The sequence below is a fragment of the Lissotriton helveticus genome, chromosome 6, assembly GCF_964261635.1.
Source record: "Lissotriton helveticus chromosome 6, aLisHel1.1, whole genome shotgun sequence".
Taxonomy (NCBI): Eukaryota; Metazoa; Chordata; class Amphibia; order Caudata; family Salamandridae; genus Lissotriton; species Lissotriton helveticus.
The window spans coordinates 1,948,356,779-1,948,374,595 of NC_136067.1; the positions used below are offsets into that span (position 1 = coordinate 1,948,356,779).

The window sequence follows — 17,817 nt, forward strand, 5'->3', positions numbered from 1 at the left end:
GTACTCTGTCAGAGCGACAGCGTAAATCTCTCCACCACTCTCAATGAGTGACAGTTTGCCAAAGCTAGAAATGTCTGGCAGCCCGATGGGCATTTCAAACATTCACAAGAACCACTGTCAAGTAATATTAATAGTAAAATAAAGATTATTAGGACAATTGTCAATAAATATTCTAAAACAATAAAATACCTGTGCATTGTAAAATCAACTAAAACTCACATCCCCCCAAAACTGCACATCTTATTCCCTACACATCCTCACAATCCTGGTTGACTGTGAGTATAAAACGTGCAATTCCTACTGCCACATCAAAATAGTGCATTTCAGACAACAGCTCCATCGCCTCCAACATTTGAAATGTTTGGTAATTTAAAAATAAGGGTCTTATAGGGTTAATACAAGCAGAAATATAAAAGACACAATCCATAAGTACATAAGACAAGGAGCATTTTGCATTCAGCGAGTATGTATCGAATCCATTACCATTCTAAACCGCAGTGAACTATTTCTGGGCCAAAGAAAATTGGATTTCACCCTACCCTTACCTTTGAAAAAATGTGTTTCGTTGTCTAGGGTCAGGTAGCTGGGAACTGTAGAGGAAAACCAGATCCTGGCCAAAATGTTTTAATGAGAAGCTGATGGAAATCTTTTTCCTCAGATAGGCCAGGTGCAGAGAGATGTCAATATTTCTTACAGAGTCTCACAATGCCAGTTTACTGGGAAATGGGGGATCAGATTTAAATTTTACCCCAATAGGAATGCATTTTATCGAGATCCTTTATCCTAATTCTTTCATTCCTGACCACCTTCTTTGGCTACCACAAATGTCTTCCCAGCACAATTTAGACACCTTTGGGACTTCGCTATCCACACTCTTCTTATACCCTGAACCAAGCTTCTTAGTGGCAGTGCCAGATGCATCCTAAGAACCACTGTGACGGAGGTTCCTGTGAATGTATTGGAACTTTGTTTAATGGATCAGTCAAACATGTTATAGTTTCAAAACATTTCTTTAAAAAAAAAAAATCTCCAAAATGGGTTTTTGTTTTTGAAAATAAAAAAATAGCAATGCTCCTCTCATTATTGTAGCCATCTCCCATTCTGATGGGGTCATTTTAGTTTTTTACTTCCGCTTACCGCAAGGGTTTGCCTTGTGTCCCGGCCCCTTCGACCAGGGATCTGTTGCAACCCAGCTATTTTTCTACTGATTCTTTTCCAAATGTTGTTACTTGTGGCACATTTCATTGGTCAAAACTTAAGTTGTTGACATTATAGTTTTTGGTCCTTTCTGATAATGAAGTCAATTGATCGGAGTGGTCTATTATTTAGGACTTGCTCTCTGCTGGACGCATCCATCACTGTCACCCATCTTATCCTCCTTTTCTTCCTTCTTGATGTTGTGATATGGCACGGCATGACATATAGGTGTCACAGACATGCCTTTGCTTTGTTTCAATTGTCAATCGGTTGACAAGATGTATTTTTTTACACCTCCTCTCTGTAGATTTGTTACCTTTCCAAGTATTTCTGTGCCTTGCATCCCTTCAGGTTTTTCGTTTGGATCTGTTAATTTCTCACTTTTTGGTTTACTTCTTGACCACATATCTCCGGATCCTTAATTTGTTGTCAGTTATCAGTGGAGATTCAAGTTCCAGTGGGGTAGTGGGACCAAGTTCCCCGGATGAGGGTTTCTGGTTTTGGAACAGTTGAGTCTTATGCTCCAAGGGCCATATGTATCAAGCCTTTTGCGAATCGCAAAGGCCGAAATTCACAGAATTTCGGCCTTTGCGAATCGCAAACGGCCTTTTTGCCTGTTTTGGGATGTATGAAATATTCGCAAAATAAGGAATCGCAAAGATTTGCGATTCCTTATTTTGCCATAGCATTTAAGGAATCACAATTTTGCGATTCCTTAAATGCTATGTATGTAGCATTTTTAGGTTGCGAATTTTGGTTAAGAATTCGCAAATTACCACCAACTTGTAGTTGATGGTAACTTGCGAATTCTTCAGAAAATGCACAATTTAGCATTTTTGAAGGTGGCATGTGATGCACACACATGCCCATTGGGCATGTATGTGTGCCATATGCACACACATGTACATTTCAGGGGTGCAGCAGGGTGTCTTTGAGACACCCCTGCACCCTTGAAATAATTCTCAAAGTGCGATTAGCAAATTGCGAATTCGCAATTTGAGAATTATTTCGCAATCATTCCTATGGGCCTCTTGGCCCATAGGAATGCATTGGAAATTATTCCTTAATTGCGAATTCGCAAAATGCAAATTCGCAACTAAGGAAGATTAAGGAATCGCTAAAAAATTGCGAATTTCTTCATACGTACCATTTGTTGATACATATGGCCCCAAGTGTTCATGTGTTATGTCAAGGAACTACTTATTTTATGTGTCACCATGCTGCCCAGCATGGCGCCCGCTTTCATATTTTTTTTAAATAATGTGCTCGGGCACTGCGCTGCATAGCACGGCGCCCTGTTTAACTTGGGACCCTCCCGCAGCCTTAGATCTCCCGGGAAACCACATGACCCCCGCTTCTCTTCTGCAAGCCCCCTCTCCGGAGATTGAGCTGCAGATTAACAGGAGGAGTCTTTTTTCCCCTCGGGGTAACTCCCTTCCCTCCTGCACACAGTGATTTATTTATGCAAAACGGTCGAGGGGATGTGCTTTTGATTGCCTCGCTCCCTTCTCGAACACACTGTTCCTGAAGCACCACTTATCGGCTACCCTCCTTTAATGTGACACTCGTGGGGTTATTTATTGGAACAGTAAACAATTGTAAACCCAGCAGTCACACTCCTGTCCTGCAGGACGCTGCATCCTGACTAAGCAAACTAAGGAGAAAAATTAACTGTAAGCAGAAGCAGCAAGTTGTGTGTCTGCAGTTCTTATTAGCTATAACTTCAGTGTGAGTTTCTGAGCAAAGTTTTGTCATTCATCACCGACTGCGTTCCCACATGACAATACCCTGTTATACAATTTAATGTGAAGTGCCTGTTCTAAATCGCCATTATAAAACGCCTCTAGGAATTAGTTTCTAGAGCAGTTGCTATATCATAGTCATAATACTTTGAGGCAAATGTGTATGTTTCCTGATTACCTACAATAAATGACTCCACACGGATTTTGCTTCAATGCTCCATTCATGTTTTTTACTTCGTTGTTAAAGTGCTGAGTTCATTTAGGGGATGTCAAGGAAGACTAAGGTGACCTAAGCTGATTTGCGCATCCTCAAATTTTGTTTAGAATTTTATATTGTCTTTTGAAGTTTCACTTTGCACCCAGACACCATGGTCCAGAAAAATCTTGCTTCCATACAGAAATGCAACCCCTGCAGTTGATGGGGATTTACCATAGGAGAGTGGTGCACCCCTTTCATCTTGAGGTCTGAAAGTACACAGACGTTTGCCTCTAAGGGTACATACAGGCAAATCACAAATTATATGTGTACCCAAGGGCTGTAGTCATGGTGAATGGCAGCTTAACTGAGGAACTGACGATATCACGGGGAACTCGGCAGGGCTGCCCTTGTTCACCATTGCTTTTCGCAACATATATAGACCCTTTCATCAGAAAGATAGAAGGGAATGGTGCAATCAAACCCATAATCTCACAGGACTAAGCCACCCAAAAACTTGCATATGCGATGGACATCGCAATTGTGACAGCCGGACCTAACACTGCCATGATTGCTATTGAAGGAGAGGCGAATCAGTTTGGCTTGGTGTGTGGATACGCACTTAATAAAAGTAAAACACAGATTGTGCTAAACAAGAATAACAAAATGCGGGATGCACAGGTGGTGGAACAAGCTACCTACCTGGGAGTCAGTACCACATCTGATTTGGACATTCTGGTTGATATAAAATTGAAACCTATGCTACCGGCCATACAGAAAGATCTTCAGCGCCTAGACAACTTGCACTTTTCTATCATTGAAAGAGTTAATGTGATCAAAATGATCTTCTTTCTTAAAATTCGATATCTTTTTTGGGCAATTTGCTTGTAATTCTCATCCTCATGGTTTAAATCACTAGAACGGATGTTTTTGAATTTTGTCTGGGCATACTCACAGCCTCGGTGGGCATTTAAACTTCTCACACTACACAAAGATAGAGGAGGACTAGCCCTCCCTAATCTAAAAGCATACTATTGAGCGACAGTGCTATTATATAGCAACAAGCTGCTACAGAACACCCGAGGATTGGAGGAGAGAGAAGCACACACCTTCTATATCCCAACTACTTCTAGGACGAGACAACAGAGGGTATTTTTGGCGACACATACACAATAGTTATCACAAGAAAGCAAAATTTAAAACACTACTCTGTGGATATAAAGTGTGGAAGGCCGTTAGGAAAAGGGTGAGTATAGGGAGATGGTCTTTTTACACTCCCCTAGAAAACAATCCCCTTCTTCCAAGAATTTTTAATGACAGCTACATGCATAAGTGGCTGGAGGCCGGGGTTGTACCAATAAGCTTCTTACTCTCCTGGGACGGGATACATTCCTTTGAAGAGTTGAAAAACAATTTTGGTCTGGAGTGGCAGGACTTCAAATACCTGCAAATTAGGGACACAAAGTTGGCGGGCGGGGGGGCATTAAAAAAAAATCTGGTGGAGACCTTAATTCACGGCAAAAGAAACACTATTGGGGGGATTTACTCACTTATTAATGCATTGTTCCCGAATGATATGGTAATAACTTCACAGAAATGGCAAGAGAAAGTGGGAGTATCTGATGCCGAATTTAATTATACTTTTTCAATGTCACAAACGATTCTCCTGTCAACTAAATTACAGGCACAATTTTTTTAAACTTGCTTCTTTTTATATTATACCCCAGATAAAATAGCTAAGTGGGGAAGTGGCAAAAGCACATGCTGCCCTAGGTGCAGGCTGTACAGCACTGACCCTGTGCACATCTTCTCTACTTGTGACGGATTAAGATCTGCCAAGCAAGAAATTGAGAAGTTTCTATCAACAGTACTACAAAGCCCAATAGTTTTATCAAGTGCGTTATCCTACTTGGAGCAGCAGATCCTAACAAGGCGATAGTGGGACATTAACTCATATTTATAGCTATGGCTGTTTTTAGACTATGTATTCGCAAACTCTGGCAATTGCTACAAATGGAACAGGACTTTAACAATATTTTTCAAAACTATCCTATATTTGCCTATCAACGTACCAAAAATCGACAAAAACTGTTGAAACTACACAAAAGCACCACCAAGGCTACATACAAGGGGACAGTCCCATGCCACAACTGTGGAAATTGTAACAGCATTATTTGAGGCAATACCATAACTCATCCTACCCAGGGGACCCCTATCAAATTGAGAGTAAACGCAATGTGCGACACCACCAATGTTGTTTACCTACTCGCATGAGTTTTATGATTCACCTTTCAGATCCCGTACCTCAATCCGGTTGCTGACTATTCCGGTCACATTTTTATGTTCCTCCGCCATACTTTCTCACGTGTTTCTCTAGTTTCTTAGCGGACCCACATTTCATATCCTTCACTTTTTTATCCTTTTGACTCCACATCAATTATCACCTTATCAAGCATTTTAATGAGCACTATCCATGTGTCTTCGTATCACTTTCGTTTTTTTATGTTATTCTCTCACTGAAGGTCCTACAGTATCTATGTTACTGTTCTCCAACACCCCCTAATGATTACAGATACCCCTCATGTATTTTATTGATGCATTCCCACTTGGATAGCGTTATATTGGGTTTCTTTCATTTATTCCCTAGACAGTTCCCCCTGAAGAAGAGCTACCGCTTGAAATGCATCGGGGAGATATTTTCAGCGTGTTTGCAACATGTTAATGGATCTTTGAAGAATCACTGATGTTCCCTACTGGAATTATTTCTCTGAAAATAGACTACTTTTCATATGCAGTAATATGAAACGTTACAGATTGAATACATTTGGGATCATTTCAGAACAGCAAACTTGCTTCTTCTACCTATTTTTTCAATTAGCGATTTGTATCGCCAAAAGAGTGCTCTAGATTTTAACCTTTCCCGGGGAGGGATTTTCCTTTTGTACTACTTATCACGTGGACAGCTACTGTGGTGCTTGTTGTGTACTTGTTTAGTAACAGTCACAATCCTTCAAAACCTTCCGATCCCTTCGGGAAGAAGCTTTAGGTTATGTGTTCACTTTTAAAGACTGGTAAAGCTGTGCCGCTAGAGGGCAGTGGTGTTTTGGATGGACTATGTAAGCTTATGCCTAATCATTTTGTCTGTCTGGCATTCCTGGCAATACACACAGTGAGTGTTAAAACATTCGTCAGGGCTCAGTAACCAATGTATCAAATCTATTTTCTGATATTGGTCATTTTTATTAGAAGTGGTTTAGTAAAAAAAAATGTAACTGACCTTTCTTGGAGTATTTCTTGAGAATCATTTCATTTTACAATCAAACCAATCATGTGCATCTTTGTTCAACTTCTAATGAACTCTGCAAGTAATTTACTTTAAAAAAAAGTACTGCTTCTCAACGAGGTGTCCCTCACATTTTAGAAAATGAATACAAGCGAAACCTTTAGAAAGATAATAAGTAGGACAATATCTGTAGCAATTATAATTTAGTTTTGTTTATTGTGCGATGTGTTTTTGTGATCCCTTAGATCAAAAAATGTAATGCCTGTATAAAAAACTCCTTTAATGCTTCAAGAGATTTTTTTACAGCTATGTTCAACATTATTCCTAACTATAAAAATATATGTTAGTCAGCAGCCCTAATATCCCATTAGATATCTGGAAATACCACTTGGTTCCATTTAATTCACTTCAAATACTTAGACTGCATTTGCCTAACCACGCAACAATTGTGGCAAATAAACAGAGCCTCAAATCCTGCACGTCTCCGAAGCAATGATACAGTGGGTGATTTCCTCCATGCGCTTTCATTTTGGTATGCCTGGCTCAACAAACAATTTATAAAAATGTATATTATATTTAATTTTTAAACAGTGCGGCACACCATTTTCATCTTGCGCTGCGGCTGTTTGAGTGGTGCTATATGGAGAGGGTGGGACGAGGGAGCAGAGCAGGGAGCCGCAATGTGGGCTGGCTCTTCAGGGCAACACAGCTGCCAGAGGACACTCTGCAGCAGGTGAGCGAGTGCTACTGGCCACCATGATGCATCCACAGCATTTTGGGGCATATTATCAAGGGGGTTTATTTCCGCTTTTTTGGCTTTAAAAGCCAAGAAAGCGGAGATAAAATTATCTCCCTATTACCTAGCTGTTGCTAACACCAGTTAGCGACAGCTAGTAGGAGATAGCGACCATCTTGGGCCCCACTTTGCATGTCAGTGATATTTATCACTAATGACATGCAAAGTGGGCGTGCCAAGAAGTTAGCGACTGGAAACAGTCGCTAACATCGCTATCTCCTATTACCAACTTATGGAGATATTTGCGCTAAGCGCGAATATCTCCAAAAGCTAACACCTGCCCTGAGCAGTTCTTAGCCATGTTATCCAATGGGAGGTGGATAACATGGCTAAGAGCATTAGCTCGGTAATGCATGAATATCGCTGACTTTTCAGCGATATTCATGCATTGCGGCCGATTTTTATCGTATTTGTGATAAACCTTGGTAATACCAAGGTTTATTTGCGATAAAAATCGCCGCAGCTCAGCGGTAAATTTTTGTCTCTAACCAAGCAATAGCGATAATTATCGCTATTGCTTGGTAATATGCCCCTTTGTTTTGCATTCCAATAGTATATTTTTAAAGTATAACAAAACAGGGTAATGCCAAATTATAATCAGTAGCTTTGTGAGCAGCTTCACCCTGACAATGCTTTTTACAAGTAACCCATGCCGCCAGTGGGAAACAACCTTTACAACGCACCTTTTACAACGCACTACCATTACGACGCAACTTTTACAATGCAAGTCATTATAACGCATTGCGCTGGAGGGCGCTCTAGGATAGGGAATAGTTTAATTACTATCCAACACCTTCCCTACTATCCACGGGGACTGGAGTTGGAATAGTAAATTAAACTATTCACTATCCAGCACCCCCCAACGCAATGCATTGTAACGGCTTGCGTCGTAAAACCTGCGTCGTAATGGCATGCGTTGCAAAAGCATGCGTTGTAACGTCATACATCCCTGCCAGCATGTAACTCTACCTTTCTCTAACTCTCTTTCACTCTCTATCTCATTCTCTCTCTTCACTCTACCTCACACTTATATACATACGTAACTCTAACTGTCTCTATATATAATCTCACTCTACCTTTCGGTCATTTTTGCACTTGCGTTGTTTCTCACATTGGTAAAATACATTTCCATTACAACACCAATAGCTCTAACTCTAAAAGAGTGCAAGACCTATTGCATTGCAAATGCTTGTTAAATATTTGTCTCTATTCGGGATGCCTATGAAGTGCGGCGTTTCACCAAGGGCAACGTCGGAGCTATTAGATAGTCAAACAGAATGAATCAAACAACCACCCATTGACTCTGTGGTGTTGCTCACTCAGGCAGGCGTCACAGCACCTTGTGATGGGCCCTAAGTCGCAGCTCAGAAATCAATGCACACAGACACTAGTATTTCTTTATGGGCCAGAAGTATTATTGTATGAAAGTGGCAAGCTGAAAGTTAATTATTTTTTCCACAATTTTTGTGGGGAGGGGTATCCTTGAACTCGGCCGATAGTTGTTGGTATCTGTAGCACTAAACAAAGGTTTCTTTAGAAGGGGCAGTATCGATGCCACCTTCAATTAGGAAGGAAATACACCACTGGTAAACATATGTTGGAAGATAATTGTGAGAGATGAGGCAATTATTTATGGTGCCTGCTTGGCCACCGAAGGGAAGCAGCCGAGAGACGGATTTAGAGGATTTTAAACTACAGGTAACCTGCTCTATGGTTTGATCATTGAATTTACAGAAGAAGGTGGTGTCAGCATGCTCAGGGTGATGGAGCCTCACAATGTGTGAATTGAACAGGAAGATGTGGGATCGATAAATGATTGCTAATTTGGGGGTGTAGCAGTGACGAAATCTGAGCCAGAAGACTGATTGGCCCAGGTTACTGTTATAAACAAGATGTCTAGCGTTTGGGACTCAATCAAGTCAGCAACTTCGAGCTTGTGGTTAATCAGAGATCTAGCATTAATTATGGCCCAACGCCATTTATTAGAACTAGAGGTCTGAGTAGTGCCAAGCGAGGAATTGTCCTGAAGGTACATTTTCCTCCCACTCCCCTCCTTATCTATATGAAGCTTACAGTGCTTACAAAAGAACATGGAGCAAGCGGACCAAAAGTGTAAGTCTAGGTGTATGCAGTCTGTGCCCTTACCTAAGACATTGTGGGCTAAAAGTTCACTTCTGGAATAACATAATCTGGGAGTACAATCTGAAACAGAACCAGCTCGGGGACGGACCTTAGGTATGATCCGGGCATGGATGGACGTAGACAGGCTTGCCTTTGGTGCTGTTTCTACGTTAAAATATCCAGCCACGGAAGGGGCTGTGCCAGTACGGAGAGCTAGAGCTCAGTTGGTGATGTATTGGCAAAGAAACAGGTGGGTCCAAGGTATTACATTTAGTGATAACTTTCAATTTGGAGCAGGTAGGAGAGGGTAGTTGAATTTGGTCTATAAAAATTGAAAATTAAAACTCTCGTTAATGGTAAAGTTGGATTTTAAGTAGCAATTCTAAAACTTCCACTTATAAAAAGTTGTCATTTTCATGTCCTAACCATTTGGCGCCTGCATGTGCTGTTCCATAATAATATGCACTGCCATACACAGAGTCCTACCTGTGTTCTGAAACTGTGTGCCTTAAACACTATTATATACAGTGCTTAATTTGAGCTGGTGGTTTCAGGTGCTCAGCTCCAGCACATAATTGTCAACATCAGCACTTATGACAGCCTGACACATGGTGGTGCTGTTTGTGTAATATGGAGATGCGAACAACACCAGTAGTTTAGTAATTCAAAATATACAATATTAAACGACTAATACGTGCTGCTCAAGCTCTTATTTTAGCTTTTGAGGTCTGGAATAGTCTGAATTAGCACACCTGTAGGAGTTTGATGGTTAGTAGTTGTGTTGTTACAGGCATTTGCTGCACTGGCGGGGACAGTGAGTGGTGCAAGTTGCAGTGGGCTCCTGATGAGGGCCCTGGCAATTTTTTAAACAAATTAATGATATGCATTTTTGTACTGTATTATTGTGAGTTTTTAAAGCAATACAGAATATAGTGCCAGCATTAACTGCTGAAAACATTCAAATACTAACCACACGTTCAAAGTCAATTTGGCTTACATTTATTTCTTAGGACAGAACAGGTCAAAGTTAGTCCAATAGAGAAAGAAATAAAGAGCAGAAGGTTTACATACCTGGGTGTAATGTCCAATCATCTTCTTTGGATTTATCGCGCCAAAGCCATACTTGAAATCCTTGTTCTCGTTGAACCATTCTTGAATAATATCTTCCCAAGGCCGCGGTATTGTTGACTTATATAGGTTCTCCCCACATTCGGTAGCTGAAACATGACAGTGTTAATAAAACACGCACAGTTACCTTTACTACCACCACCAATGTACATTATACATTCAAAATGTGATGTGATTAATGTAAACAATGCATTGCTCAATGTAGGTAGAAAAATAGATTTTTCAGCGAAATGGGGCCGACCGGCCTTATAGGGCTGAAACAGGAACCAGTAGGAATGGCATTCGTAAGTCACAGCATGTGCCTTCTTGCAATTACCTGAAAACTTGGGTTGTAATCCTAGAATGGGTCTGAGTGGATTATACCATTTCTATAAATTTCAAAGGGTACTAATAGGGCCTCTTTTAACAGTTTACAATTAATGAGTGAGGCCGTCATAGGGCTGTTACAGGGGCCCGTGTTCACTTGGCCACTTCGCTTTTTCAAGGCCCTGCTTTATTGCTGCAAGGTCTACTTACAGATTCTGCCTGTTCCTTGCATTTAGCATGGCTTAAAGCATTAGTTGGCACCAGACATTGGTTTGTGAGCACAGAAAGACATTTTTGACCCAGGTTCTACAGAGACATCTGACATACTTGCAATTAATGGAGTCAATTGAATTACACATTTTCTCATCTTAGGTATTAAAATGCTCCAGTGCCTATATGCAGGCTGCTTCATCAGCCATTAGCATCTTTGGTGGGTGAGGTTCTTGGGGGACTTGTTACACATCAACACCCATGAGAATCAGCTGTGCAAAGGTTGCTTCTGCAACCATCTCTGTTTGTGGAAACCATTGAGTTAGGTACAGAAGCAGAATTCGATGGAATAAAGAGCAAAGTAGTTTCAAAAGTCAGCTCTGTGAGCAATACAATATTAGATTGCATCTTATTTTAAAGCTGACATTGCGCAATCTAGCTCAATAATACAGAAATATCCTCGTACCTCACGTTTGTATTTCATCCTCAAATGTGGAGCTGTCTCTTTCTGTTGCAATGAGCCTCCTCATACAGTGAAGAAATTATGGACTAGTGGGCTTTTCTGATTTTATCGGCCATAAGTTGCCAAATAAAACAACTCCTCTTTATGATATCAAACATTCTAGGACTTCTTTGCCATGCTACTTTTATGTTTCCCTGCTTTTTGGGGATTTCTCATTCAACATAAAATATAAGCGTTCTGTAGGAGAGTAGGGTCTGCTTCCTATGGTTACCCACACTTTATTGCTGTGATTCTCTGGTTTTTCGACTTTAGTATGGCTGTTGCCCTGCTAATCAGGCCCACAGCCTAGCTGTTCTCTCTCTAAATTGATACCATGTACTTTAGGTACATACCAGATTGGTTACTGGGTCACCCTTGTGAGCCCCTGTATAGTGTACCTTAGCTACCCAGGGCATAGGTGCACCCTAGGCCTACCAGGGGCTGCAGCATGTATTGTGCCACCCCTGGTTTGCCTTCCAATCTGACACCACAGGTCTCTTCACACAACCTGGGTAAGGTGGTGTAATCACCCCTTGCTTAGATATAGTATACCTATATCTATATTTACATATAGACACATATACGCCTATAAGTCACTCCTATGGCAGGCCTTAACAATCCTGGAGGCAGAGTGCTTGGTTTTATCTGAGAGGGTGCCCTAGCATGAGCTGAGTCCCTCTGCAGCTTTCGGAACCATCTCCTTATAGCTGTTTTATGATATAGCCATACCATATACTCTTAAGTGCATTATAATCCTCACGGTAAATGTTAACTTTGGTTTGGCTTTATCAAAACATGTTGTGTAAGGTGTCAAACACTTTGGAATACTACCCCCCGCCATTTCTGGTGGCGGAGTTGGCATTCCACCCTTCGAGAGGGAGAAGACATGTAGTTACTGGTTTACCCGGTTAAAGTTAAACAAGGCCTCAGCATCACAAAATGGATGCTGCTGCCACAGACACGAGTCTGACCTCCTGTTGCTGGATGAAACTCCAGCAGGGGAGGCCTGGACAATAGGTTTCCTGTCCAAGGAGGTGGTGGCGCCTCCCCAGACAGGCTTTTGTGTATTGGGGTAGGGAGGGCTGCATTCAGTAAATGCTTTCTAGACATTGCCTGGGGCACACAAGGTGCTCCATGCATTTCCCAGTTCAAACCGGTTGCTGGGGCGCTCTGCCCCAGATCTGGCATGAAACTGGACAAAGGTGTAACCACCCCCTTCCCAGGTCCACACATATGAGGGACCTTAAAGGTAGTCCAGCCTCTAAACGTAGTATAAGTATAGGAACCCAGTCCCTAGGACTTTAGATTACCCTGGACGAAACTCTGAAACATATATCCTGGACCTTCGACATTCCATTTTGACTGGAAGACAGAAGACATCTCCCTTGTAGTCAAGGAGTGACCACCCTGTCAGATCCCGAAGAATCTGTGACACAAGACATGGACTTCCAGACATCTCTGACCCAGACCTTAGCTCACAGCAAAGCTGAGACCCATGAAGGACACATGAGATGTGGGACCGGAACTCCTGGACATCCTGCATTTTGCAAGCTGCACCTATTCCACGAGGTAACTCGAAGTTGTGCATTGGGGTGCTTGAAGCCCCAAACCCGAGCACCATTTGCACCGAAGCTCAGAGGCCCCTACTCCACGAGTGACCCGTGGGCTTTTGCATTTCAGCTTGATGCATCTTCGTGGTTCCTAGTCTATTGGCTAGTGAGCCCACTGAAGACATTCTTTTGAATCTAACTTGCGCTCCTGGTTGCTACAGGCTTGCCCCAACTTCCCTGCAAAGGAGATGTTCCTCAGACTTTGCTGGTCTGCACCAAAGCCAATCTTGACATACTGCGTGGGTTGTGTTTGCCAAGGCTTGTTGAGTCCAGTCTAGATCCCGACACTGCAGTCAACTAGATCCTTTGTGGGACAGCTTGAATCCAGCTATCCTAGTGGTCCATGCTACCACTAGGATAGCTTTCTATAAGGTTGACTTTACAACCACCATCAATAAGGGTCGATTAAACTGGTGCAAGGTGCCCATTAGAACTAGTGGACATCATATGCCAGGCTTACTTCTCACAAGTTCCACCTATTTTCATTAGCTGTCCCCAGCATCCTGTGTGCACTTCACTGCAAGCATGAAGGGTCCGGTACATAAAACCAGGGAAATTTCATAAAGGACGGTGTTAATATCAGGTAATGTACTCTTTCCGATTGCTTGATTTTACTGATTTAATTTTCTTTTTGACAGTGCAGGAATGAAAACATCAGATGCTTGGTTTCTGGAGGATAGCAGGTCTCTCTTGCTCAACCAATCGTAGAGCCAGTAATTCAAGACAGTGTATCCATTCCTTAAATCTCTATATGGATTTGACATATCAGTGTTACAGGAATTTTCCATCTTAAGTATTTCTGATTCAATTGTATACATTAGCTCTCTTTTTTTCCCCAAGTGCCTAGGATATAGCCTGCCTTCTAACCACCTTGGCCTTCCACAGTGTTACCGCTTAATTAAATGAATCCAACTTTTCAGAAAAGGTCTGATCAGGACCCTTCTGTATTTTATTAAGTTATCCTCTTAATTTTGAGGTACTATGGGTTTATAAAACACCTCTCCCTCAGGGCCCACCATAAATGGGGTGAAGTAAACCAGGCGGAGGTCAGAAGAGGAACTCAGGATGTTCATGTCCTATGAAGGGGTGGATTAGGTAGTAATCAGGCCTCACCTGATGGATCATGATTATTTGAGAATATTTCTTCTTGATCAAGTCTGCTCATTAAGTGTGTTTTAATAAACATATCTAACAGTGTGGAAAATTATTAACGTAGGAGTTTTTAAAGTGCAACGTGAAAACGTGCAAGAAAAGACACAACACATTTAGTAATCAAAAGCTGCAATGAAAATCATGCAGAAAGGTAGAAAACTAGTGTTTTGAGAAATGATTATGAAATGAGAGTGCGACTTAATGAATGTACTAAGTAACTTACAAGTAGAATTGTAGAAAATACGATAATGAAAAATGCGTGGAGTAAAAGGTTTTTTGATTATGTTTTCTTTTGCATATTAAGAAAGTGATAACCTATAATTCAAAAACTAGACTATACTTATGAATTTAATTGAAATTATGATTTCAGTATATCGTTATATTGTGCATTTTCTCTATTTTCTTATACATTATTAATGACAGTGTTTATTATTCTTAGAAAAACTATGATATTATGATTTCTTTGCGAAGGTCTCAAAACATGTTAGTGTTATTTCCTTTGTGTAACGTTGGCCTCGGAAGGAACCTAGTTTGTCCTTCATTATTTCCAAAAAATGTTGCTTTATTAGCTTTAGTTGTGCACATCATATCACTAGAATTTCCTTCCTACAGTTAGAGTATTTCTCTCTTTGAGTAATTGTGTCAACTATGTTGCAGGCCGATGTGGAAGCGAGCGTGCGGATATGGAGATGTTTCGACTGTTTCCTTCTTCCGAGGTGACTTGACATCTTGCAGTTGAAAAAAATACTATTTTGTTAGACGTTCCCGATGAATTAGGCTGGAGAATGATCACTTCATGGATCCTAAACAATATAACTGTGTAAACTGTTAAAAAAAACAGTTGAAGATTGAAATTGTGAGCCTCTTGGGGTATAAATTATTTTGTGGGAAAAGAACAAGTGGGATAGCTTATTGCTGCTGTACTCTCAATGCTACTCTGGCTGGCTATATCCTTGCAATCCTGTGCGTGACATAATGTCAGTCCAAACTTTGAATTTTCCTTGAATGGAATTATCCTAATACATTGCACTCCATCGGCTGGTGATGTTGCTCAAGCTATACCTTTTCGGCCAAAGGGTTGGGTTTTTCTGACTATTGCATTAGCTCATTGATCTTAGGTTCATAAGAATCTTGAATTGCATATTGATATTGCAATGTCTATTTTATTTTTTGTCTCTCTTTCTCTCCTCTCATGCTGGCTATTGATTTTATAATGTATCGACCATGAACTGTATTTCTAATTGTGATTTTACCTGTACTGTAACATTTGAAATAACAAAAGAATTGACAATCTATCATTGTTTTCTGTATTGAGTATACAGATTGTGTCTTTATTTTGAAATGTGCTATTGACATGATACATATTTTTGACTCTTGTTGTTAGTTAGGCCTTTTCTTCATTACATTGCAGGTACTCATGAAGGAAATAGCATCCTTTTCTAATTATCTTAGTCCCTATTAGCTCATACAAGGCTAAATCGGAGGCCCTTGTGTTTGTAAGTGGTTTTAGAGTGTCTATGGGCCCAAACTCTCTGGTATAGTCAACAGCAGATTCAGTGCTGATATCAGTCTTTAGCTTCATGAATAGTGGGTTGGGCTAGACAGAGGCAACAAGAATCAAATGGACTGCTTCCCTTTCCTGATGTTCCTTCTGCAGTTCTTTCTCCTGTGATCCCTCCCTGTATAAGCCATTGTATACCATATTTGTGTCTAATAGGAACTCCCTTTCATAAAAGTGGATCAATATTTGGACTCATGAGTATAGAAATGTGGCAAAGGACAAGGCCACTGCAAAACACCCTCTCAAAAGGGGTGTTCTGCCTGTCCACCTGCCTCATCATATGTCCAGCTTTGACAAAAAGAGACACAGACTGATTTGCAGATGTTCAGGCAGAAAACGATTACAGGGGATAATATGGCATGCCTATGTTCACCAAGGACTCCGGAGTCACTGCACATTTCAGGAAGCTGGCTTTAAATCCAGGGGTCACTTGGTTGGTCCTTACCTGTCACTGCTTCTAAATGTGAGCTGGCTATCTAAAAACAGGCATACAAAATCACCTTTTGACTTCAAGAAGTTATGTGCACCATCAAGAGGAAAGTACAGAAGCATGTGCAGAAAGCTTGCCTCTGTCCCCTGAAGGAGCAGGAAACATACTCCAAGACGTTTATTACGATCCCCAGCTTCCTTTTAATTTAAATAGAGGCCTTATAATACCAACCCCTCCAAGGTGGAGCTAAGCAGCCACCACTGACTTAAATAAAGGAACAACAATCCCACCAACTTTGAAGATACTGTAGCACAATGCTGATTATTCAGTTTGCGTTAGAAGCACTATTAGATTTGAGAAACTTCATTATTTGTTGTCATATCATTTGTCAAACATTTTAACAAATTATCATCCTGATGTGACTTGCTGTACTACCAGAATACTGATGTATTCACATCACCCTGCAAAAATATCAATTACAGAATACCAACTACATCTAAGTCGTTAATACAATTAGTATTCTTAACTTCACATCTACATTCAATAAAGATATATGTATCTTTGAAGTACATAGATGTGGAGTTAAGAATTGTAAATCTCTAATGATCTATACATACCTACCTTAATCACAAATTGGTAGTCAATATTGGACAGGTTGTAGGTCAGTATGTTTGACTATGAAATTCTTACATACAGCCTCTTGTAGCACAGGTGAACCATCAGGCATATTTCCTGCAACACGTTTAGCTACATAATCAGCCCAGATACTTTCTGGGATACCAGAGTCAGAGTTGGTTAAAACATTCAAAGTACCTTGTGCAATCAGTAAACATAAACCCTCAACAGGCAGTCAAATGAATCACATCTTCTATTAAATTCCAATTATATATTCAGTGAAGTTTTTTTGCTGAGTTATACCTGAACATTCTTTGACCTCCTACATTGAGGGATGCTTGTCAGAATGTTCTCTTTACCAGTCATGAAGAGGCTTTTGCAGAATGTGTTTACGTTTCAGACAGTCTTTAACAAGCCTGGATGGATCGCTTAGTTGACCAAAACATCATTCACCAGTAACACATTCAGAGTTCAATCAGCAGTTTTAAAATAAAAATTGTTATCAGGAACAATCTGATGATTGTTGGTATAATTTTTGTCTGTATATTGTATCTTCCCTTCTTTTACAGCTGCTTATCTACAAAGCTGTAATTACCTGAGAGCCGTTTACGGCTATCAAGCAATGAAGATGGCGAAATAGCCACTTATGTCCATGCTAGGATTTTACAATCCCTTAAGTTGATAAAGTCCTCATACACACTAGCATGAAAGTCAATTAGGCAGTAAGTTCTGCAGCTAAAAATATATGATCTGCTGGACTATTAGATTCAAAGCACCCATTAAATAACAATGATGAAACTCCTTCCACAACTGCATCAAAATGTATCCTATATAACAAGATTAATATAAAAGCCAAAAAGGTGGAAGAAAAAAGGAATCCTTCATAGCCTCAACCCTATTATCTATTTCAGTTTACACTATTAAACCTACATTCCAGTCCTCTCCTCCCCCCGGCAGCAACAGCACCG

At 40.7% G+C, this 17,817-nt stretch overlaps 1 protein-coding gene across 1 annotated transcript in view; it reads right to left on the bottom strand.

Moving 5' to 3' along the window:
• The window catches only part of LOC144763915 (cysteine-rich secretory protein 3-like), a 75,513-nt gene that overhangs the window by 24,677 nt on the left and 33,019 nt on the right, over positions 1 to 17,817 (bottom strand). The window contains exon 5 of the mRNA XM_078649948.1: positions 10,407 to 10,552. Coding sequence (XP_078506074.1) covers positions 10,407 to 10,552 — 146 coding nt within the window. The remainder of the gene's footprint in view (positions 1 to 10,406; positions 10,553 to 17,817) is intronic.